At 39.2% G+C, this 25,878-nt stretch overlaps 1 protein-coding gene and 1 long non-coding RNA gene across 4 annotated transcripts in view; one reads left to right on the top strand and one right to left on the bottom strand.

The window, feature by feature from the left end:
• The window catches only part of LOC148363834 (uncharacterized), a 48,106-nt gene extending 27,659 nt beyond the window's left edge, over positions 1-20,447 (top strand). Inside the window, exons 2-3 of the long non-coding RNA XR_015850695.1 lie at positions 16,980-17,043; positions 19,779-20,447. This is a non-coding gene — a long non-coding RNA (uncharacterized LOC148363834). The remainder of the gene's footprint in view (positions 1-16,979; positions 17,044-19,778) is intronic.
• Positions 1-25,878, bottom strand: part of chchd6b (coiled-coil-helix-coiled-coil-helix domain containing 6b) — a 75,904-nt gene that overhangs the window by 38,497 nt on the left and 11,529 nt on the right. For all 3 annotated transcript variants that reach the window (XM_088337905.1, XM_088337906.1, XM_088337904.1), the window contains exons 5-6: positions 14,084-14,167; positions 1,364-1,434 (exon numbers count right to left, since the gene is read on the bottom strand). In XM_088337905.1, the coding sequence (XP_088194031.1) occupies positions 1,364-1,434; positions 14,084-14,167 (155 nt within the window). The remainder of the gene's footprint in view (positions 1-1,363; positions 1,435-14,083; positions 14,168-25,878) is intronic.

Genomic DNA, 25,878 nt, shown 5'->3' with positions numbered 1-25,878 from the left:
AAAACTGGAGTGTCATGCCCAATTCCGTTGTCACAATATGTTAACCCATTTTGTAACAATGACAATAAAGGTATATTCTATTCTTTTCTATTCTATTCTATTCTCTTGAATGGATGCACGAGATATTAAACAATATAAATGTCCAAGTTCTTAGCGCCCTGGAGATACGGTATAGTATGTTTACACACGAACTAGGAAGAGAAAGCGGATTTCTTCTTCGGGGTGGAGGCTGGGTGACCTCTCACAGCGCCATTTCTCGGAAAAAGGAGCACGATACAAAATGTAACTTCCAGCAATGTCCAGATATTTTTCCACATCCCGAAAAAAATGTTCGAATCTATCGTTTTACATAAGTCGAATGGTTAGAAGTAGGGGAGCGTCTGTATCTTGGGTTTAATAATACTTTTTGCAAAAAGGAAATAACAGGCCATTTGAAACATGAGATTATTTTTGATCATATTAAAAAATACTTTTCTAAATATTACTTTTTATAATATAAATTTAAAAAATATCTTAATTCATAATAATAGCTGAATGACAAAAATAAGTCGGAGATCAAAGATCACAAAAAGTTTCCCTCATTTTTATTATTAAGTTTTTTATTGTCGCTGCTATTGTTCAAAGACTTATTTACATTTATTTAAATTATTTTTTGTTTCTTGCGGAATGTTAAAAAAAACAGCAAGAATGTAAAAACAAAAATCATTATTAACTTTTGTGGGCAGCACGGCGGTGCAGTGGTTAGCAAGTGTGCGGCACAGTTCTGAGGTCATGAGATCGAACCTTCCTGTGTGGAGTTTGCATGTTCTCCCTGTGCCTGCGTGGGTTTCCTCCGGGCACTCCGGTTTCCTCCCACATTATAAAAACGTTCATGTCAGGTTAATTGGCCGGTCCAAATTGTCCCTAGGTGTAAATGAGCGAGCCCTGGCAACCAGTTCAGGGTGTCCCCTGCCCACTACACGAAGATGGCTGGGATGGGCTCCAACACCCCCCTTGACCTTACTGAGGATAAGCGGTGCAGATAATGGATGGATGGATGAATAAACTTTTGTTGTTTTGGCTGCTTTTCTAAAAGGTTGTATCTCCATTTTTGAGCATGAATGGGGTTTTTACAATCTAAAAAGTGCAAATATTGAAAAAAATACCCATATATGGAAATGAGTCTTTTTTACACAGCAGCCTCGTGATCTTGGTTAAATATTTCCCATTAAATACTGGTTGTCTATCCTAATTTTCTTTTCTTTTTATCATTTTTCTCAGACAATAAGGACAGTTCTAGTTGAGTTATGTTTCCAATGACAAAAATGATACACCTATTTGTCAGATATTTCTTCTCACATCGGAATCTTTTTTCTTATTTTACCTGATGTTTGTCTCTGCTTTGGTGGCTGCCTGGTTATACTGTTCAGTCATCTGTTGGTAAGTCTCGAAGTTCTGGTGGAAAAGGATTAAACACAACATTATTTGAAGGGTATAAACAACAAATCGATGCGTTAACAATTGGCTTTATCGTAGAATTTTACATGTAAGCACTTATGAGATTAACAAAATGCATAAAACGTTCTCACTAAATTGGAGACCTTTGAGTTCATGGCACTGCCAATAAAAAAATAAGGCCGATGGCCGGCTGATAGACCACAATGTCGGGAGAGTGGCATTTAAACTGCAATTACTGCACAGAAAGCGTTTATGTCATGAAGGTTATACAAAGGATTCCTCTACAGGCACTAATCACCAGTCAGTATACTACAATTAACCTTAAAAGCTCTTAAAGAGACAGTGTGTCACTATCAAGGCCTCCTGGTGGTACAAAAACTTTCATTCAGTAAAAAAAAAAAAAACATCGATTTAAATGCCAGGCAAAAACAGATGAAGTATCATACCAAAATTATTTTTATAAAAAAACAAAATTATAGGTTTTACATAGTGGAATCCATACTAAGGTCGCCACAACGTTTAGCTGTCATATTGCTGCTTGCTGTGGCACTGGTTTTCGTCCGCATTACACAACAGTGCCATCTAATGGTCAAGTATTACACATTGGGGCTTTATTACGAGAGAAAACGCAAAATAATTTTTCATCTAGTACAGTAGACCAGGGGTGTCAAACATGTGGCCCGCGGGCCAGATCAGGCCCACCAAAAGATTAAATAGGGCCCATGAGACATTTCAGAGAAGTGCAGGAGAAAAATGAGATGCAGTTTTATATATTTCCAATTGAGGTCGCCAGAATCCGGTGCCACTCCCAAAGAAACTGTAGCTGTATTTTTTTTCTCTCTTACTCTTTCTATCTCTCTTTCCTTCTTTCTATAGCTTTCTTTATCTTTCTGTCTTTGTCTCATTTCTCTCTATCCCTTCCTTTTTTGCCCATTTTCTCTTTCTCACCACCTCTCACTCTCATTCTCTCTCACTTCTTCTTTCTTTCTTCCTGTGTCTCTTTATTTTTCTTACTCTCTATTTGTATTTCACTTTCTCTCTGTATTCCGTTCTCTCTTATTTTCTTTATCTTTGTTCTTCTCACTTTTTCTCTATCTCCCTTTAATCTTTGTCTCTAGCTCCCTCTTTCTCTCAGTCTCTTCCTTACTCTTTTTTCTTCATTTATTATCTTGCTCTCTTTCTCTCACTCTTTTCTCTCTCTCTTTATCTTTCGCTCACTTTCTTTTTATTTCCTTACTTTCGCTCTTTCTTTTGATGTCTTTCTGTGTCTTATTTGTCTGTATTTCTCTTTCTTTTCTCTCTCATTCTCGCTCTCTTTTTCTCTTAATTTTCTCTCTTTCTTTCTTTTGCTTTTCGCCTTTTTTCTATTTCTTTTTCTCCTCCCCCCTCTTTCTTTCCATCTGATCTACTCGTCTGCCGCCCGTGAGGTTTTTTTCCCTAGCATGTGGCCCCCAAGCTAAAGAGAGTTTGACACACCTGCAGTAGACCATCTGGAGTATTTCAGTCCCAGGCAAATGGTTCCCTGACATAGCAACAAACCCTCTACGCGATTTTAGACCTGGTGATCAATATTTTCAAAGTACAGTATATCCCCGGGTTGCAGCGTACCTAGAATAAGATGTTTTTTTCGGCACGTCGTTTCGGTATATTCCGCACCATAGGACATCGAGAACCTTTTGGGCGTGGCAAAAAACAAAAATTAAAACGTGGTGTTTGTTCATACAACTGCGACCCTGTCCACCCTTAAATCCGGCCTAAGCTCTTCAGACTTGCATTTTCTTGATCATGCGCCTCACATACAGCCCCCTTTCAACTCTACTGTGTTTTTATTTGCCATCTCGTACTTGCTTGTTTTATTCTTGTTTGTTACTATATGTATATACTATTATAATTATTACATCTAGCTATTAGTTTCGATCATATAAGATGCTATTCTGCAATCGGTTTGCATCACAGCATCATGAAGATGCTAATATATTATTGGCTGATATCCCTCACTCAATGCCTTTCTCTTTCTCGATTCAGTCCAGAATCTTTTGTGGTTCGTAAAGACTGCGAGCTAGTGTGATACAATACGGTATATGTTTGTACTGTAATTATTAGCTATGCAGTGAGGCTAGTGGGAGAAATAAAAACATAATAACCATGAAAACAAAGTTTGCGATTATCAAGAAACATGAAAGAGGCACACATTAAGAATTATGGTCGTAACCATCGGGAAAATTAGTAAGAATAAGCGACACATTTTTCAAAGAGCATAACAATCTTCACAAGTGGAAGTGTTGAAATATAACATCCCCCTTTGCATCCCCCTACTAACTTCACTGTACCAGCTGACACTCAAGCCGTGGTAACCAAGCTTTTGGAAAATTAGTTACTTGTTTTTACAGTTTGAAATGATTTTTTAAAATAACAACTTATCACGTTATTGTTATGTTATAAACAAGTTGTACATATTAGAAATAGAGTTAAATAGCCTCAGTTAACCACTAAAGCATCAGGTCAGTTAGAAATAAAAAAATCCTGGTAACATCGCAATTACCCATCACTGGTAACCTTTTTTTTAAGATGTCATGATTCGGGGCACCTGTGGCTGCCCCGGGACCTGATTGGCTGTTGGACTCTTTTTAAACTCCCGTCTTCCGAAAGTAACCCGTCAGACCGTCTGCGAACCTATGCTCCCAGCTAGGCAAGCTTTTGTACTCTCCGACTCTATTCTGCCCTGTTTCCTGCCTGATACCAGTTGCCGACCCCTTTTCTGGACCTGTTTCTGTTTTGCTCCTCCGCCCTGTCCATCGACCTGTTTTTCTCACTGTCAACGACTACCCTCGCTCGACACGGAAGTGCCACTTCCGCGTTCCTGCTATCTGCTACTCGTGACTGACGATCATCGGATCGTGGATGCAAGCCCTGTTCTCCTTAATAAAAACTGAGTTATACGAACGCAATTGGGTCCTGTCTCCGTTCCTGGTCCATGACATAACAACCTGCATGAGGGCTAGTCAGGTGTTCTCAGGGGGTTACTAGATGCCCGCGGGCCCCAAGTTGAAAACCCCTGCATCAATGGTAAATTAAGTGTCATTTTTCCATTACATTTAGATTCGGCTATGATGTTATTTAACCGTGTGCACTCTATTTACATGTAAGTAGTACTTTGTACTATTTTGTTACCAGTGTGTAATATGTAAAACAATTTAAATGTTTTTAGCTGGGGTAGTGGGGGTTCGAAATACAATCGCTTTCACCTTGCAATACCCACCTCAGAACCTTTGATGTCGTATCCCGGGGGTCTACTGTATTCCAAAATGGGGCCCAATTAACACCATAATGTCATTTTAACAAGTTCATTTTCACAATCACGTCCCACACACGGTTTTTCAAGTGAAACAAACAACTGCGGCACTGGTGCGTTGACTTAATTATTCCCCTTGTTCCAATAGACCGGGTGATAGTAGGGAAATATAATTGAAATAAGTGAGCGGGGAAGGAGATGGGATCAACAAAACGATCATATGCTATCCACTTCTTTCGATTGCCCCCAAGTCATTCTCATATCTCTTCATTTCACAGAGATCCACATTTTTCTCCTGATCCGAACGTCTGGTCTTGGAAAAGACTTAAGTAATTTCACAAATAGAGTCTCCTTATTCCTATCTGCAAGTATGAACTGCGGTGTAATAGTCTGCCCTTGATAATTTTTAGCTCCTCGATAAAAGAGAGACATCCCGAGTCTCCTGGCAGAGGATATCGAAAATGCACACGGCCAATCGATAGATATAGCCCCACAACTCAAATCATGCAACAGTTGGGCTGGGGTGCTTTTAGTCCATGAAGCCAAATGAATGTCATGTTCTGGAGATAGAATGCATAAACTTGCCGCAACAAAAAAAACTAATTAAAAAGACCAAAGAACATGAACTAATAATCCGTTCCAAACTGTTTTGAGACATAGTATTTCTAAAAAGCATCTTTAAAAAGAAGAATCTAAAAGACGAACTTTTTAAAAGACAGCCACCACGATGACTATGTTTCCATGCAAGGAACAGTCCAATTGGAAACGGAATATTTCCAGGACAGTATTACGATTATATAAAGTCATCTATCCATCCATCCATCCATTATCTGCACCGCTTATCCTCAGTAGGGTCGCGGGGGTGCTGGAGCCCATCCCAGCCATCTTCGGGTGGTGGGCAATGGACACCCTGAACTGGTTGCCAGCCAGTCGCAGGGCACACAGAGACAGACAACTCACTCGCTCATTCCCACCTAAAGACAATTTGGACCGGCCAATTAACCTGACATGCATGTTTTTGGAATGTGGGAGGAAACCGGAGTGCCCGGAGTAAACCCACGCAAGCACAGGGAGAACATGCAAACTACACACAGGAGGTTCAATCTCATGACCTTAGAACTGTGCCGCCGTGCTGCCCCTAAAGTCATCTAAACGCTCAAAAATCCAATCAAGATCTGGGTAAAACTGTGGATATTCTAATTTAAATGGTTAGGTTATTCCTTTTACATTCCAATTACTTGTGCGTGCATGCACATTGAAATAGTCCCATAGCTTGAGTACATGCCTGTGCAGTTTTCCTCATCTGCGATATATTTCTTTTACCACAAAACACTATTGACTTGTAGTACAGAGACGAAAGATACATGCAAACTCCAGCTTACTCGCTGGAAAAAGCCGTGTGTACTTTGTTTGCTTCCCTCATGGCGAAAATACAACAGTTGTATCCATCCATATATAGTGTAGGCCTATGCTTCTAGCATGCCTTATGTACAAGCACAAATTGTAAAAAGATGGGACACAGCATTGGAGCACACTTTTAGATAAAACAAGCGAAGTACTGTAGTAGAGATCTTCATTTATATTTTTTTTATCATTTCAGTCAATTATAAGTCTTTCACTGATTTAGTCATAATTAATCCAATCATCCATTATCTACACTGCTTATCCTCAGTAGGGTTGCGGGGGTGCTGGAGCCCATTCCAGCTGTCTTCAGGCAATGGGCAGGGGACCCTGAACTGGTTGCCAGCCAGTCGCAGGGCACAAAGGGACAGACAACTCACTCGCTCATTCACACATAGGGACAATTTGGACCGGACAAAGTATGCATGTTTTTGGGAATGTGGGAGAAAACCCAAGCAAGCACGGGGGAACATGCTAAATCTGCATAGGAAGGCTGTTAGCTGGATTTGATTCTATGACCTCAGAACCCTGTCGCGGATGCGCTTACCACTCAGCTGCCATTATTAATCAAATTCATTTTTATGAATATATTTTAGGGCAATTAATATTTATTTAATTCTTAATATAATCATGTGACTTCTTAATAAATCCAGCCATTTGGTTGTTATTCAGTTTCTACATTGCTTTGCAATTAGGAGAAGGACTTGAGGTGTATCAGTACTTGCTAGACTCGGTCGAGAAAAAGGGCTGGTGTGTAGTAGAAAGGTATGTTTTTGTCATAGCCGGAACCCCAGTATAAAAGTGATTGTCAACCATTTTGACTGCACATTTGTGAAACCACACAGCCTTGTTCTTTACCCAACATTGCTCAGAATATATTTTTTTCTGGATAACTACTTCAACAGAATTGCTTAGCTCCAGGGCTTGTTTTATCAGTCACAACCCAGATGTTAAACAACCATTCAGAGGAAGAAAATAGATTCCTCTTCAGTACTTACGATGATTTTGGTGAGTGACATGAATGAAATCATCTTTTATTTAATTTCAGTTCAATCCTGACCAATGTTCCTTCTAAGCTGCGTGTGTGCGCAATTGCGAACTGCCCAGAGCTTTTCCGCGAACAAGAAAATCTAGCCAGCTCACAAAAATCAGGACTCGAAATTGCTAATTAAGAAGCGAATAAGTCAACCTTACAGTGCATGAAGGTAAAAATACAAGGGTTGCCCTCTCGTTGTGTTCTAAATGCGGTATTTGGAAGTCAAGGTCGAAGTAGAACGAAGTTGAGTAAAGTCAGTAGAGTTTTTCGAGAACCGGCTTCTTCGGCTCGGCTCACTAAAAGGAACCGGCTCTTTCGGGTGCCAAACGGCTCTTCAGGTTGTTTTTGCTTCTTTAATCCCCACACGACCAGATATTATCTAAAATTATGCACAAAATGGCTTAAAGAAAGGGGGGAGGCAATAGAACAAAGAATAAAAAAATACCAAAATGAAAAAGTAGTGAAGAGCTGGGAAAAAAAGAAACAAAAGGAGAGAAAAGGAGAAAAAAAGAGCAGGAAAAAATCAGAAAAAAAAAGCCAGACAAAAAAAAAAAAAAAGAAAAAGAAAAAGGAAATAGAGAACAAAAAAGCAAGAAAAAATTAACAGCTGGGAAAAAATAAACAAAATAAGATTTTTTTTTTAAAGGAAATAAAAAAAGTAGAAAAAAAAACAGGGAAAAAGAAGAAAAAGTTTGTGTTGCATTTAAATAATTTCCAATTATATCAAGTCAATCTTGTTGCCAACATTGAACTTCCACTAAAAAAATGTAATTAGATACAGTTCTGTATTGTGCAACAGATGTAATAAGCCCCCAAAAATGTTAGTATTATGCGACAAAAGATACCAGGAAAAAAAAAGAAATGGAAATCTTGTGAAAGAATTGTTGTGAAAACAAATGACGTTTGTAGGCCATACAAGCTTTGCAATCGTACATTAGTCAATCCCTTCAATAGTGAAAAATAATTTTACATTGCCGGAAATTCAGCAAAATGTAACTTGATGTCAAGTTTTGGACATGTTTGACAATGGATTAGTTGCCACACTTGGGATTGCTGTTGCTCACTGTTGTTTCAAGCCTTGCTCACCGACTTTGTGTGAACGCCTTTGACCCGTGGAAAATTACAGCGAACATTGATCCTGACACAACCTTTTTTTTTGCATATGGACGTCTTCCCAGGAATGCGGACAATCACTGACCAAGGTGTAGAATTGAGAGTGTCCGTACAAGTTATATCCTACACATTGTTTTAAATCAAAGGCAAGAGTCACTAATTTGTATGTGATCTTCCGCTGTATCAACTTTGTAAGCGTGTGAATAAAACAAACAGTTTTGTTTGCCAAAGGGATGAAAAACAACGCCGATTACATTTTGGATCTCCGTGAACGCAAATGAGTTCGGGTTCGTGTATATAAATGTTTACCCTGGCGGGATAGACCCACTGTCAAAATAGTACTGATATATCAATCTCTATGTCGAAGCTAAAACAATAATGAAGGCCTAGCCTGGAACAAAGCAAAACATAACGATACAATCCCTTCTGCGCCTGTTCTCTTGTGTATTCATGAAGGTGCTCCCTAATCCGTTCAGGTTCAGCATGTCTTTCTGCAGCAACAGAGCCTGTGACTCTGTAAACAAGTGTGCGTTTAAAATTCACCTCATTTAATCCCCTCTGCCCTTCTGTTATTAAAAAAAAAAATTAAATAATCCAGGGTGGGGAGCCTGTAAAAAAATAATCGCACTCCCTCCATACCCTGACATCATACCATCTCAATCCAAAACCACAGGAGTGTTGTCTGAAGATGCATGCAAGCGCCATTGGGACGCTCGCACTGATTTAGTCACACACCTGCATGTATGCAAGATTACACCCACACACTCATCTCCCATGCACCCACACTAATCCCCTCCTACACCCCCGGATCACAGCTTCCCCCTATTGAGGGTTATCATCCCCCTTGACTGTCTCTCTCGGGTTTTTGTCCCCACATGTGCAAATGACTGTGAAGAGCTCATTTTTTTGTGTGCACTTCTGATAGCGTTGACATTCCTCTGAGTTTTGGTAGTTTGACTCTTCTTGCACTTGAGAAAAACATGCAAATTGTTGCCAAAGGGAAAATATCCCTAATCCAACCTCTTTAACAAGCTCCTTGGTTTGTCCTTGTTCCTGCTGTGTAAAGGTTCGGTTTAATATTTTGTAATTTGTTAATTTGTCTATTTGTTTAAAGGTGCTGTACACTAAGGCTGAACGATTAACCAACCGCTAATCGATTTTGCGATGTGATAGTTGATTGTGTCATCATTTTTCAAGGATTCAAGTAGGTGTTTTGTTCTTCTTTGTTACTTGAGTCATTGAGTGTTTGGCTAACCAGATATGTCACAATTCGGCCAATCAGAGGCAAGTTTAAACAGCAGCAGCCAATAGTGGGCAGCATGGCAGCGCAGTGGTTAGCGCGTGTGCGGCACAGTTCTGAGGTCATGATATCGAACCTTCCTGTGTGCATGTTTTCCCTGTGCTTGCGTGTGTTTCACTCCGGTTTCCTCCCACATTCCAAAAACATGCATGTCAGGTTAATTGGCCGGTCCAATTGTCCCTTGGTGTGAATGAGCGAGTGAGTTGTCTGTCTCTGTGTGACGGTCTGACAACCAGTTCAAGGTGTCCCTTGCCCACTGCCTGAAGATAGCTTGGATGGGCTCTGGCACCCCGCAAACCTACTGAGGATAAGCGGTGCAGATAATGGATGGATAGCCAATAGTGGCGAGGCAAAGTATACAGGCAGCACGCTATGCGAGGCTCGAGTGAGCAGAGAGGAACCCTAACAAAGCTCTGCAGAAGAGGAAGCTGTTTTCTTAAGGTTAAAGCATGTTACAATGATTAAGTACTGACCAAAAACAAAACTAGCACAGAAAATGCTTATTTCTTTTAAAATCGAAAATTGAATCGAAATTTTAATACTGGTTTGAAAAATCGCAAATAGTTTTTTTTTTTGTTTTTGTTTTAAATCGTGCAGCCCAACTGTGTACATAGTTTGTATGCATTTGTCCTTTTTGTTCGTTATCGTCTTATTTTCTTTCTTATTGTCCTTGTCTTTTGTGTTTTCTTCCTCATTATCATTGGAATCGTTCCCTTGCCTAGAGACCAAGAAATAGCCCCGTATACATGGCGTCTGCAAGGGTTCCAAATACAAGGGTGAAGCAGGAGCAGCGTCATTACGCAAATAGTCATTGTTTCCAAATCTAACTGTTGATATTAAATAAAAAAAAGATTTCATGTATACCACACAACAAATTACTGTACTGTACTATGCTTGTTTGCTCCTAAAGTTTACTCCACTGCTGCCATAGTCCGTTTACAAGATGTGCTTGTAGGTGTCTTTCAAGAAGCATGGACTTAACCTGGTTGGTTGGTTGGTTGGTTGGTCAGATCCCTTAACCACTGGAGTGGTAGGGGCACCATTTCCTGTGGTGTGTCTCAGGCAAGTACACCCTGGTGGCACACATCCCTCTCCAGGCTAAAATATGTTTCATGGAATAATACAATGATGGCATCCTGTATACAAGTTTTGCACACCTTTTCCATGGCCTTTTTAAGGACTTTCAAAGATATTTTTCTAATTTCCCCAGGCCCATTAAAAGAAATCCAGCGTGAATAATGTATTTTGCAGAGCCACAGATGTATCTGCAATTAACTTTTTATCAAGACATAATGTTTAACTTTTGAGTAAATAGCGAATATATTTGTGAATCCAAACAATTTGTATGTAAAAAAATTTCAGACAAGTCTCTCTCTCTCAATATACTGTAGGTATTGGGTAAGAATTATGTCACTTACATTTTCAGTTGCTGGAAGTTCTTACCATTACTATTTACCACTGGAAAACGCTACCTTAGTTTTCTGCAAGGCCCATAATAAATGTCCATAATTTATATGTAATCATTGCACTAATACCCATTCATAGTTCCCTGTTTCAGGTGTAGCATGCACCTGTCCTCTTGGATGAGACTCATCCGGGGTAATGACGCTTCATAGGACAATGCCTTACAAACTTATGCCAGCTTCAATTAATCATGGGGGAAGACAGATGGCAATGGCAAAGCAGACTTTACGAGAAAAATGGCACTAATTTCGAGCATTAATGAGCACTTCCGCTAAAATTCAAGCACTTTTCAATCCTTGAAAACAAATACAAATGGAAGAATTTTCAAGGATTACAAGCATCCATATGAACCTTGAGTATACATATATAGATGGATAGGACTGTGGCAATTTTGCCATGGGGGCAGAATACACGTGAGGCTTTTTGTGTGTCATTTGTCTCTGTACTCCAAGCCCAGAATGCTTTGGGGCATATAATATCCCATATGAGGGAAGAAGCGTGTGCATAACGGATTAATTGTGTTAAATTATGATTTCAACTTTGTGGAAATTCAGAAAAGAGTGGTTATGGAACAGATTAACCGCAAAAGTCAAGGGAATACTGTATATGTAAACACAAACGTACTTCCAGCCCTAGTCAGTGATTGTGTGCATTTCTGGGGAAGAGGAAGTTTCCCAATCCACATTTTTAGTAAGCGGCTACAGTTGTGATAATGATAACAAAATCAAACAACCTTTTTTCCAAACGAGTGTGCACCATTTTATGCTCTGTTTTTCAGAAAGTACCTCATTCTTGCACTATCGGCACTATGGTAAAATACTACACGTAGCCAAAATACAATACAACATTATTTATATCTGTACATTCAAGGAAACTGTGGGGGTCAGATGCATCGACATTTCGTTCTGTATACACGTGTACTAGAATGACAATAAAGTAGATCTGAATCTGAATCTGAATCTGATTGTGACTTGGTCTTCATGCTTCAGGCTTATGGGCAGAATTTGGGTTTCTAAAATAATCATAATAACCCGTTTACCTGCAAAACCGAGGATATTACTCTCACATATATGGCAATTGGAATATTTTGTTCAAAAGAATGTCACATGGACACTTTACAGTTTACACATTGTCTCTGCGTTGAATTTTGAAAAAGACGGAAAAGTAAAGCACACCGAACTGTTCATCCGGGGTAACATAAATTTAGAGAACCCACGTTTTACCAATATTTGGGTTTTAAACGGATTATTACCGCTCTGCAATCAAAGTCGTAAGGTGTGTGTTGGTGTTTGTTATTCCCCACCATCCCTGACAAAAACCTATAAACAGTTGCAAGGTGTCTTTGCAGAAAAAATATGTGCATATATTAGATTAGGGCAAGCAAAACCTTGATGTTTAGCTGTATTTCAGCATTTATGAGAGTGGCTCAAGACACTACATCACCATTGAATTTACAAGAGGCCATTAATTTCAGTTTAAAAGCCTTTTCCACAGGTATGGAAGAGAAGATAGGCAAAGGAAGGTGGCGAGGGCAGCCTAGGAAACCTGGATGAAATAAGTGCTCGATTGGAAATGGAAGAGAAGGAGGGCGATAGATGCCTGCTCAGTAGAGACTGTCTGCTTAATTCATAGTCCATATAGCTTCTTTATCTCTTGCTTACAGTGTTCCGTCTTTCTCGCTGCCTCATCCGCATGCAGGTCAGCTGCGAGCAAGTAAGGGGGCGGAAAATGTCTAGGAAAAGGGGACTGTGGCAGCAAATGCAGAGAGATAGAGCGTCCTTCGCTCTCTGCCAATCATTCGCCTCTATCGAGCGTTGCCGGTGTGCTGCTTGCATGCAGGGACCACGCCATTTACCTCGAAAGTAGATGTATTTTTTTCCCTTAGCGGGTGAAAAAGAGCTAGAGCCAGAGACCAGATAAGATCCACTCCGCTTGATGGGCCCTAGTTGGAGGATGGCCTTTCGTGAAAACCGCAAAAAGGGTTAAGATTGGAAGCAGTGCAAAGGATGAGCTAATGCATGCACTGCCTTTAAAGGTCTGTGAGAAGAAAAATAAAATAGAAAAAAGTGTACTATATTTTACATAAATCTTCTTAATCTCTATATATTGCCAATCAAGAAATTGTTTCATCTGTTGCCTGTAAAAAAGTCAGTTGATTTCCCCAAGCGTCAACTCCTGGATGTGTAGAATAGTCTTTGTTATTGATTAAAACCTAATGTAAATTTTTTACAATGAGGATATAATTGGCATTCCAGCATACATACACATGATTTGTATTATAAAGTCCTTAAAATGTTGCTGGTATCGCTACCGGACAAGGAAAAGAGCAGCTGATGATTTTCTGGGCTGTGTTGATGACTACCTGTCTGCTGTCGTGCACCCAGCATAAATTTCCAATATTTTGTTGACCGCTATAGATGTTATGGCATCAATTAATTCGAAGCCACTGATAGCCATAACCGTCAATGGCAGTGAATGAGTTGTGCATAATCAATTGCAGTTTTGCTTTTATATTTTATCTCGCCATTTTCCTCGATGATCTACATTTCTCAGAGTGCTTATTTTTCCTCTTCCTTGGCACAAATTTCAGCCTGTAGCGTCTTTTCCTTTACTCTGGTTTCTATGCGTCACGAAGAGCTCGAACTCGTACGCCAGTCTCAACCCTGCACCTCTCAGCCATTCAATAAATGTACCTGCTAACGTGAAAATAATATTTACAAAACCATGGTGCTCGCGCCTTCCACTTGGTGTAAAATACAAAAGCATTACTGTTGGAGTCGAAAAGCCACAGTATAATTTTCATAAACACAGGAGAAAAATATGTTCTATTTTAAGCCACCATCTCGAGTTTTAGAAAAAAATGCCAGGTTCATCATCAAGGACACAACAAAAGAGTAATTTGATTAGGCAACCAAAGCTCTCCAAGTGAAATGTCTCGACTGCTAGTCTGTCAAAGCATAATACATGCAAAGATTTCAGAAAGTGGCAGTCTTCCTACATGGAAATTGTTGCGGAAGGGAAAAAGAGGTATATTGCTTACCTTCTTCTCCTGAATTTCGATTTGGTTTTGGTAGAAGCTGAACATGCTGGCCAACTCTTGTTCTTTCCTTTCCAACTGTCTGGCCTGTAAAAAAAACAAAGATAAAAAGTAGGTACAAGAGACAGGAGGATCCTTAATTTCATGGAGGAAAACTATACTAAAATAGGTACTAAAAATATAAGGTCCGTTAATAGATTTTGCATCAGTCCAGAATTTAAAAGCCCTATATAAGCCAAGAAAGAAAACACTAACTGTATCCATCTATATTGATTGAAAAATGTTAGGAAGATATCCTGTTTTGTCCTACAGAAACCATATATTTTTCCATTATCAAACATTTTTGAAAAGACACAAGGGAGCACCAGACAATTTTAGTCAAGTTTTTAGACAAGTTTAACAGGTCGAGAAGTCCAACATTATTGGCAATAGAATGCATCTTTGTCTGCCTTTACGTGCTTTTGTGAGTCCTGAGAGTTTTGTTGACACAATGGCTTTTAGAGAAATTTGAAAATAAAAAAGGATTTGCGCATACAAGCTGTTTTGAGTATATGTACAACTCAGACCGCAATGTTATTGCTGTGCAAATTAGACAAGCAGAAAAAAGGCGGGGCAACTGTATAGCCAATCAGAATGCATGAAAAAAAAAAAGATAGGTAAACCACGATACAGCAGGCGATTACTGTCCCACCCACTAAAATCTATGTAAAGGTAATTCCAGAACAGTGATGGTGATCGACAAGGGAAAAAAGGCCTTTCCGTGCGCTTTGCTGATATCACACAAGTGAACAGAGATTGACATTACACTCATTGTAATCCAGTCTTATCCCAACTTAACAGGCATCTGCATCCCTAAAGAGCACATCTGCAAATCCTCACACCGTGCTGCTCACTGCACTTTTTTTCTTCTTTTTCTTACTGCAGCGGCTGTCTGATGCTCAAGGGCCCCCGCTCGGGTGCATGTATGTGTGTGGAAGTGTGCAAAATCACCTCCGCCAGCAGCACAGATGATGTGTAATTTTCTGGCTGAATACCTCCTAAAGTGTTGTTGTGTGGAATGGTGCTGGAAACACACTCACAGCCTCGCTTTAATGCACAATGAAAACATGACATTTGAATAGAGAGAGAAGAGTGTGTGAGTGTGCGTGCGTGCGTGTGTGAAAAAAAGACACCAGCAATGGCAATGTTTCTTACTCAATAATCTAACTCAGAAGGCTAAGAGAAGGAAGTAGAAGTAGAAGAAAGCCAATCGGGTGAAAGGAGGAAAATGACTGATCCCTTAAAAGTAAGCTTTAAAAAGTAGTTAAAAAAATAAAATAAAAAATGACAGTGAATTCTGAAACAGGAGTACAACATGATGAAGTTGAGTACATCCAATCACGGGAAATGACATTGAGTTCTCTTTGTGATGTTAATTTGATGCAAGAAAATGTTTATGAAGCGCTGTCCTCTTGAGCAATTTCTAGTTCCAATGTTTACAACACTTTTCTTCTTGAATATATCTTGCCTGAAAGATAAATTGTAGTAGGGGTAAGCACTTGCTTTAGCCCATTTCCTTTGGCCTCATGAGTATGTATAATAGTATTGTACAGCTGATTGTGTGCATTTTTGTTAATTGTTTGTTGATGTTGTTTTTGTGCTTTGCCTGAATAAAAAAAGCCACAAAGAAATAAAGATAAATAAACAAAAAAAAATCCATGTTGATGAAACGTTGAAGGAATTCACTTAAAACAAACTGCACAGCACTGCAACAGCTTGTATTTTAGTGGCCCGTTACATCGAAAGGAAATCAATCAATCAAATCAGACTCTGAGGAAAGTCACATGGGCACAACGAAATGCCGATCACCAGTGGGTGTTCCGTGGATTGTTATCGGGTCCGGGTAGAGGCTGAGGCGTCGTCGAGAGATAAAGCAATAGCGGCGCCGCAAGTCTGGCCTACTGCTGCTAGACGACATAACAACTCTGAAAAGTCACCCATGCCTGGCTTGTTTCTCAGCAGCTACAGTTCCATTACCCACTGAATGGATTACCCTAAGCTACAACTTGTGAGAAACCGCTATATTCCTGTATTTTAATGATCACACAGACCTGGCTCACCGAGGAACACTGATGTTAGCGTGCAGCTAGCTGGCTGCTCTCTACATTGCTATCTAACATTGAAAGGAAAAGACCTCCATTTACGTTATACTACTGTTTAATGACAATAAAGACCATTCGTTCATCCAATCATTGAATTGCAATTCTGTGTTTTTATTTCTAGATCTATAGTTGTTATTTAGTTACAGTCGCATGTATTATATGTTACTGATATCGAATAAAGAAATTGTACTACTTCACGGGTTTTTACTACCGCTGGACTCCTTTGGAACACAGCCCAGTGGAAATTGGGAGAATACTGTACAGGGAAATCTAACTACTATAATGATGCTAGGGGATTACGAGAAGCTAGCCACTGAAGCGATGCTGTTTGCTAATGCGACTCGTGTTGTTTGCGACATTATAAGCTAAATCCAGGGCAGATACTTCTGGAACAGAATATCCTCCAGAGACCATCTAACATTCTTTCGATTTTTGACATACTGATATTGTTAAGGTACTTCATTGTCTAATACCGTCATAAAAAAATTGTGTTATTACTTTAATCCTAAACAATTCCATTTTAAAAAAAGGCAGAATGCTTCACTGTAACGCTGATTATGTAAAAAACCTCGGTTATGAATGCGCCCATATCATAACCATCCATCGAGATCATGCCGCGTGAAAGAAATAACACAATAAACTATCCGACTTAATCATCACTAGCGCGTCCATCCTCGTGGGCCCGGCATCTCGGCATGTCGGGCACCTCCACCCCCGCCATGATTAACCTTCTGTCTTCTGTAATCCGCTTTCAACAGAACCCACCTCCTCATACTCCGGAGAGATGGAAACATGGAGTAATATCAAGTCAACAGGATGCAGGTAAAGACTCAATATGCAACACTGCTTTTAAACGGGGGCAAATCAAGTGAATGTTGGCTATTGAATTCTTTTATGGCACAACTATATAACTAAAAGGCCATCCTGCCTAACCATAAAAAGAAACGCTGAGCTATTGCCTGCTAGGTGCATACGCAGCTAATAAGCCCCAAGACAGTTGGACGTCGTGTTTCATATCGACTTTATTGTATGGCATTGCGCATGCGCACCGGGCATCATTTGTTTTGTACTCGCAGAAAAGCTTGGGCTGGAAAATGATTTCTCAAGCACTGTTAACACTAAAGTACTAAAGCTCTTACATTAGAATTGAAAATTTTTAAAACACTGGAGAGTTTATTTTTATAATACACTTAACTATTAAAGCTCTCATTTTCAGTTTTTCATGAATATTTCTACCTTTCTTTACTGTCTCTTTCAGCACCGAAGGGGCATTAATGCATTAATTTTGTAATTGTTTTGCCAGTGAACAAAGATAAATGCAGTATACTCAAGGCAGTAGTTTAGGCATGGACAGAGGGAACTGTTCCCTAACAATATTGAGCAATCATGGTTTTGTCCCCACCAATATTATCCAAATTATTAAAATTGGATGATTTAGTCAAAAATTTTCACTGCACAACTGCTATTTAAGGTCAACAAAAACAAAGTGCCAGAAAACATCCCAAAATGATTCATTCGGAAAGAGGGAAATTATAACTTAAAGGGCTGTAGTATATTCATAATCTCAAAGGCGAGAACCACCAGAAAAAGTATGTGAGTGTCTGTGTGTGGAGTCAAACTTTGGAACAATTTACAAGATGAGATCAAACAATGTCCAACTATTCACTTAAATACAATTTAAAAAAAACATTACTGGCGGAATACAGAGATGAAGAAAATGGGGTATGAGTGATACGAGAGCTTGGGAATAGTGCGTCTAGAACTATGGTTAACTTGTTATTGTTGCTATTGTTATATCATAACTGCCATTATTAACATTATTACAATTGTTGTTATTATCATTGGTGTATTTAATAGGAAAGATGAAGGGGTAGGTAATATAAGCATTTACTTCTTACTACCCCTTTTCGAACATGTTATGTAACATTATTTTGTTGTTGAGTTATTGTTTTTGTTATATTTCTATTTTAATGTTCGAAATCAACTTTTCATTAATTTATTCATTCAATATTATGTGATCCAAAAAAATGCCAATATCCTCAGCAAAGCCAAGACTCAACCTACACACTTGTGTATCATACAACCTTCCAGTTATACAATAGAACTGAATGAAACACTATAAACACTTTTAGACTTTAAACAAAAAGAAAATACAATTTTGCTCAGTATAAACATTTACATTTGTATATGTAAGCGGGCGTTAATCCCCGCCAACGACAACGAAACACTAAGTAGGGCTGCACGATTTTCAAAAAACACATTGCGTCTTTTAAGACCTGTATTGCAATTTCCATGCGGTTTTCAATTTGCAAACTTATCTGGAGATGACGTCCCTTGGGACTCTGGAGACTTTAATTACACAGCAACAGGCAATAGCCTGCAGCCTAGTGGCTAACATTAGGGCTAGAGAAGGAAAAAGTGGAAAAAAGTCGGGGATGCCTGAATCATCGAACTCGGTGACCATCATATGCAAGGCTCAGCTTTGTTCAGGAAGTGGCCGTCAAATGCTAAAAAGCACCATTAGGACAATCCATCTTCACAAAATAATCATTCAGGCTTCTGTAGTAAGATGGCAGCCAAGCGTGCCAGCTTCATTAGTTATGTAATACAATTACAAACATTTAAACCTACAATTAAAAAAAAATCATGTTTAAGAGATAATACATGTGTTTTGATAATAATTTGAATCAATGGGTTTTCATTTAAATTATTTAAGTATTTAAAAAGCCATTACCACTCTGAACTTTGATCTACAACACTCATGAGTGTAATGCGTAAGTGCAATTCTATACTACTCCGACTGTGAATGCTGCTACTTGCACAACTCCAATAATTTACACATTATATATCATTAGAGATGCTTTCCAGAATTTTGAAATGTTCTACTCGCTGACGCAGTCTTCTGGCTTACGTCATCATTGCAGCCTCTGTACGTGCACTTCATAGAGACGCTCGAATAAACTCTTCTTTTTTTCCCCATTTATAGGGGGTTTGTCATTTGGATTGTATTTGTAATCGTCCTTTTCTTACTTTCACCATTTTCATGCTAACAGAAAACAGTAACATGAAACCACAAGCATCAGAACACTCCACACCCCACCCCTTCTCTCCTGCTTCTTAATGAGTTGCAAGTTTAAAACAGCTCTAATAAAATTATGATAATAGCAGATATGCGCGGTGGCAAAAAAAAACAAAAAGGCTATTTGAACTCAGTTTGGCATTGTTAACACACACTTAGTAAAAATATTCTACTTTCAACTTTTTGAGGACACTTCAGACGACAAATTTCACCTTAAATATATTTTTTTACATTTTTTTCCTTTTTACCTTTGTCTTGCTTTTGCATTGAAATAAGCCAACTAATCTAGTTGTACTTTTGTATAATGACGAAAAAGGACATTTTTACACACTAGACCTTTAACAGTTGTCCTAATCTTTGTCTGTTTCTTTTTTGACAATGTGCATTCCTCTCAATCAAAAGTGCATGTTAATATGTGTGCAAGCTTGAAGAAAAAATGTCCCTCTCTTATCCACACTCCTACGCTTTTTGTCCTTAGGAACCGGCAGAATTTGTGCCGGGTGGGGCGCTCCCTCCTCCGTCACGCGCCGATCGAAATCTCGTCAGCCGAGGCGAGGACTCTCCCCGTCAGCGAATCGCCTCTGATGGAGAGCGCCCGTGTACAAAGGGCTTAGCGCTATTAACATGATGAAAAAAAATGTCACACCGGTGATTAGAGGAGCAGATAACAGGAGGTTTAACCACGTGTTAAAGCGTCGGGATTACTGTTCAGTTTGGTCAATGACGTGCACATTTAAACAGAAAAACGGCTCTTGAATCTACAATGTCCTTCCCCCTGCACTCTTTATTCCTGTCTGTAGGACTGTAAAGATCAGTCAACTAAAATCGATACTAGAAATAGTTGACAATTAATCCGGACATGTTTTATCAACAGAATGAGGCATCTTGTCGTGAATATAATCTCTGCTGAGAGTCATATATGTGCAATAGTATCTGTCTCAAGTGGTAACATAAACACACAGAAATGGCAGCGTCAACATCTAGTACGCGTACCAAAGCGTCTATAGTTTGGAAGCATTGAGCCTGGATAAGGCGACTAAAAAGACTACTTAATTTGTTTCCAAAGTAGACCTTGCGTATCATGACAGTAGCTTGGTGACTCACAAAGATTTAAACGGCAGGTCGGACAGTTGAACAAAACAGTCTCGGTAAGCAGACATGGGACCAAGTCACACATGTGCAAGTCTCAAGTAAGTCTCAAGTCTTCACCTTCAAGTCCCAAGTAAGTCCCAAGTATTTTTTTCTTGGGCAAGTCAAGTCACAAGTCAAGTCCCGAGTCTTAGATTGCCAAGTCCAAGTCAAGTCACAAGTCATAAAAACAGCGACTCGAGTCGACTCGAGTCCAAGTCACTAAGTCTCAAGTCCCCATGTCTGTCGGTAAGATTCATGTTATTATCAAGCCAATACACTTTTGGTGAAAAGCTTTGTACACATTTAGGCATATATTTGGCTAGAAAGGAAAAACTGAGCATCAAGGGAGACTGTGCCTGACAAACATATTTGTAATTAAACCAATGCAGTCCGAAGAGCGTCAGTTGCTGAAGGTGCTGTACAGAATTTGAAACAGTTACACTATGCCGCCATCACCTGGCTTAAAGGCATGATCGCAGCCTCAGTCGACTCATTCATGATGTGCGTGCAAGCATGTGCATTTCTTAGACACGCATGAATAAACTCTTCTTTTTTCAACTTTTTGGGGATATGGGTAAGCATTTGGACTGTATTTAAAACAGGCCTTTTCTTGCTTTTACAATTTTCATTCTACACTGACAAAAACTTCAAGATGAACCTAAAGTTAACCTACAATCGCCACCCTCCCATCCACTCCTTTCCTTCTACCTAATGTGTTTCACGTCCTGAAAACCAATGCTAAAAGTAAGATGAAAGCAAATAAAATGATAAAGGCTCTTTGAACACAGTTGGGCATCGTTACCACATACTTTATAATAGCGAAAATATTATACCTTTAACTTTTGAAGGACACCTCAAACGACGCATGCCACCTTTAAAATGTTAAAAATGTCAGACTATGTAATTGACCATTGAAGGTACTTCACAAAATGCACGTATTGTATCTTATATTTACGGTTCTAATGCTGCAAATGAGCATGTTCTTTGTTTAAAGGGATAATTTTTTTCTTTACTGGTTTTAATTTTTTATTTTTTTGCCTCTCTCTTAAAATGAAGTGTATTCGTGGGTTTATGTCTCTACTTACATAATTAGTTTTAGATGGGGCGTTTTTATTTAATTTTAGTAAGACTGTGCAGTAGGTCTAATAAAAGATAGATTTTCATTGCACCATCATTTCTTTTGTTTATTTTCCACATAATTGAATCAACGTCGTGGTTAAATTTAGGAAATATTAATAATCATCAGTTCAGTAGTTGATGACTAGTCGACTATGAAAATAGTCGATATATGTAGCCCTACCTGCGTGTGGCACACTCCACCTTACCTGCAACTTCACTCCGTCTTTGCTAACAAGCAGCCTATCTAGCCAACAGAATCAGACATCTGAATGTATTATATAGTGCGCTAGATAGCCCATCCCTGATGGCGTGTCTATTTGTGCGCCCTTGCCAGATGCTTCAGAGTGATTGGCGTCCAGACACTGCTGCTACCTCACGGTGCTTACGATGATGCTCCAATATTCTCTCTATAGAGACGAAATGGATTTATTTACGATCCTGCATGTGGGAATAAAGCAAGGCTGCTACGCTGGTTTGCGTAACCAATCTGGAACCGCCACGGAGCAATGCAGTTCATCTGGTTTCATTGTTGCCTTGACTTTACTGCAGATTTTATTCCTTGTGCAGCTTTTTTGTGGGTGGCCATAGTGCATTGTAAATGATGATGTGGTGAGGTAATGACTTGACTTGTTGTTGCTAGTGTTGATGCATAGAAATAAAAAAAAAACCCACTGTTTTCAAGATTATAAATCACTACATAATATAACAAGCACTAGAGCAAAAGTAATTGGGATGCACTATAATTATCGGGCCGATTGTGACGTCATGTTTGGCTTTGACTGTTAGAAAAAAGATCCTATGATGAGTCACTTGACGCCACGCTCTAATGTTCAATCAGCTAACACTACTTGTTAGAAAGTTTCCAAGCATTTATGGCGCTTATTGAAATACGTTTAGATTTTCTATAGAAGTAGAAACTACAATTTGGCCATGTCTCCTCTTTAACTCTTCATAATGTGCGCGAGGTATCGGAGAGATGGTAAATAAAAAGTCACATAGTTACAAATTTTTGTGATTATACCGGTTTCTGAACTTCAGCAAGTACATTGAGTTTTGTGTCATTTTTAGAGTGTTTTTTTTGCTTTTTTTGTGCCGCTTCTGCATTTATTTGTGTGTTAACACCGATTTAACTGAAACCAATATATTTCTCTTATTAGCGCGTGTGCGGCACAGTTCTGAGGTCATGAGATTGAACCTCCTGTGTGGAGTTTGCATGTTCTCCCCGTGCTTAAGTGGGTTTCCTCCGGACATTCTGGTTTCCTCCCACATTCCAAAAGCACGCATGTGAGGTTAATTGGCCGGTCCTAATTCTCTCTAGGTGTGAATGAGCGAGTGAGTTGTCTGTCTCTGTGTGCCCTCTGACTGGCTGGCAACCAGTTAAGGGTGTCCCCTGCCCACTGCCCGAAGATAGCTGGGATGGGCTCCACCACACCCGCGACCATACTGAGGATAAGCGGTGCAGATAATGGATGGATATTTCCCTTAGCCAAGGCATTTGTGCCTTCCAGCATGGAGCACTTGTATGTCTAAAAGTGACTTATTTTCACATAATGAACAAAGCCATAATTATATGCATTTTCTGCAAAACCTACATGTCAGTGTTTTGTATTTTTTATCAAAATTTCGTAATTAAAAAAAAAGAATAAATGTTATATCATCGATTGACAGAAGCAAGATTTTATTACTGGTTATCATCAGCAGGAAAAAAAAAACTAAATCATTTTTGTAATATTTTTTCTCCAAGAATTAGTTGCTTCAGAGTAAAAATTGAGAAAAGCCTGCCAACAACAAATGACTTGCAGCCTGGCAAATGTGGAACCTGATTTGTATAAGTCAGAAAATGTAGAAGACGTTTTTGTGCCTTTTTCAAAACACTGAGTTCATGGGGATGCAGTCTGGAAATATCACACTGCTAAATCTGCATTTCACCTCTCTTGTTGTTCTGACTACTTGACTCAGCTATGAGTCAAAACAGAAAACGCGAAATGGCCAACATTTTATGAAGATTTATACTGAAGAGCACAAATACACACGCATGAAAAAAGGGAGCAAAGACGTTATGAGAAAAAAGGAAAACAAAAAAAAAATACTATGCGGCTATAAAGACAAACACATTTAGAAAAGAATAAAACAATCTAGGGGAACTCTGCGACAAATGTTTTTCAGAATGTTATGTTGTCTGCCTCCTGTGATGGAGATGGTAAAATTATTACGCAATCATCAAGTTGTGTTTAGACTAGCGGGACCCATAGAAGTTCTTGTTGTTCAGAAAATTTTACATTAGGTTTAAGTATTTGAAATAAGCCACTTTATCTGTTTTTTTTTTTTTTAATCTAATGTTACATGTTATGTTTTTGCTGGAATATGTGGCCATTGTGTGTGTGTGAGTGTCTTGAAAATGGGTGAAACATCACAAGCATTACTGAAAGTCTAAAGTGGGTCACTAAAAAGATGCCTTTGGTAAGAAAGAGAGGACACTCAGCTAATTATGCGAGCCTATGCTAATACCATATATGCAAATGGGGTGTCACTGGTGTTTGTAGTCGCTCTGTGAACAAAGATCATTCAAAACCACGCCCCTGGGTGGCGTTTTAAAACGCTCCATCTTTAACTAGATCATTCTCATGTAAACTCTGCTCAGTCAAACGCCTATCTTTAATTTCAACTGGCTTGTCTCCACAGTAGGGTATGTGAGCCAGATGGCGATAACTGTGACAGCTATGTAAATAGAGTGACTTCATACCAACACAACAGAGTGTGGAAATCACCAGAGAGGAGGAACCTGACCCAGAATACAAATTTCTGGAGACAACAACTACAAATGGCTTTGAATCACTGTACAGTCTGTTGTTGCGATAACCAATCAACGAGCTATTTTGTCTCCGGACCTGGCACACCATTCCCCCCCTAAAGGGCAACACTAGAGGGGAGTGGCTAGAGAACACCCACCTGTACTTTATTTGTCTTCATACATGCACTTCATTCTTACAGCTCTTAATAATGACTGCAGCCGACAGCAGAGGTTGTTGGGTCACTTTCACAAAGGTTTTTTTGTTGTTGTTTCTAGACACTTTGATAATATTTTTAGAACAGATTTTTTTGTTGTTTGTTCCTGTTTTTGTTAGTCAACATCATCATTTTTAGCACACCTGTTTCATTCCCTGCTTTCCCACATGTTGGGTCCACTATTGAAACGTAATGGTTTTCATCACCTAAATCAGTGTCTGAAATAACATCTGCACGGACGCCTGGGGCGTGCATCTTTTACGTTGGAAGTACAACTTAAAAAACGTCTCCACCCGGGTGGCCGACAACTTTTTTCCCCCAAAATCAAACATTCGCTTTATTTCGATTTCGAAATCTTCGTTCGGTTTGGAAATTTCTGTTCGTTTGGCAATTTGCATACTTGGCAGCCAATCAGAAGCCTGCATCGAATAACTTCCTGCTTCCGGACTTTCCCGAGCGTTACAAGGTCGTGCATATGCATGTCATTTTTCAAAGTAGACGCACAGAGAGCACAAGAAAAATGGATAAGTGGTGAGAAATCAAGCCAAAACCTCATCCCCAGAAGAAATATTCAAAAGCAGCTAACACAATTTATGACGCTACAAAACGTAAACGTACATTAAAAGTATCGTGGAAAGAGGAGTTCATGTGGCTTGTAGCAGACGACGCAAAGCAAACAATACATAAATGAAGATGAGTAAATACAGGTACATACTGATGGCAGATGGAAAACAGCAATGTCATATACATGTAATGAATGTTATAAGTAGATTAATAACAAACTTAATTTTAAAGTGTTGTTCTGTTACATATTCTGATTAGCAATCCTTAATACTTATTGTGTTTCAAGTTGTGAAAAATGGGGTAGGCAACTTTATGGCTGGGCAGGCAACTTTTCAGAATTGTCTACCCAACTGTCGGCTAACTTTTTGTCATGAGTTTCAGACACTGCCTAAATCTTTGTCCGGAAAAAAAAAATGAAAATGGTGCAGAATTCTGCTGAGTGTGTAAAGCATGCAACAAACATGCAACAATGTGAAGAAGTCATGTGACAGAAGAAGGTGATGCTTCGTTGCATTGTATAGACCAGGGAGGTCAAACGTAAGACCTGCGTGGCCCCAGATGATTGAATCCGGCCCACGAGAGCAGCGCAAAAAAAACGCCTTATGTGTCAAACAAAGACATGAAATTATAAATATGGATATTGAAGCAAACTTCCCACTGCAGCATGCTACCGTTTATCAACCAGAAATTACTAGAGCAAACACATCAAAACCTGCCATCTTTCTCAATAAAAGGGTAGGCAACATCAAGCCTGGCGT

The sequence above is a fragment of the Urocampus carinirostris genome, chromosome 6 (genome assembly GCF_059441175.1).
Source record: "Urocampus carinirostris isolate Australia breed hairy pipefish chromosome 6, RoL_Ucar_1.0, whole genome shotgun sequence".
Classification (NCBI taxonomy): Eukaryota; Metazoa; Chordata; class Actinopteri; order Syngnathiformes; family Syngnathidae; genus Urocampus; species Urocampus carinirostris.
This window is presented reverse-complemented; position numbering and strand designations above follow the sequence as displayed.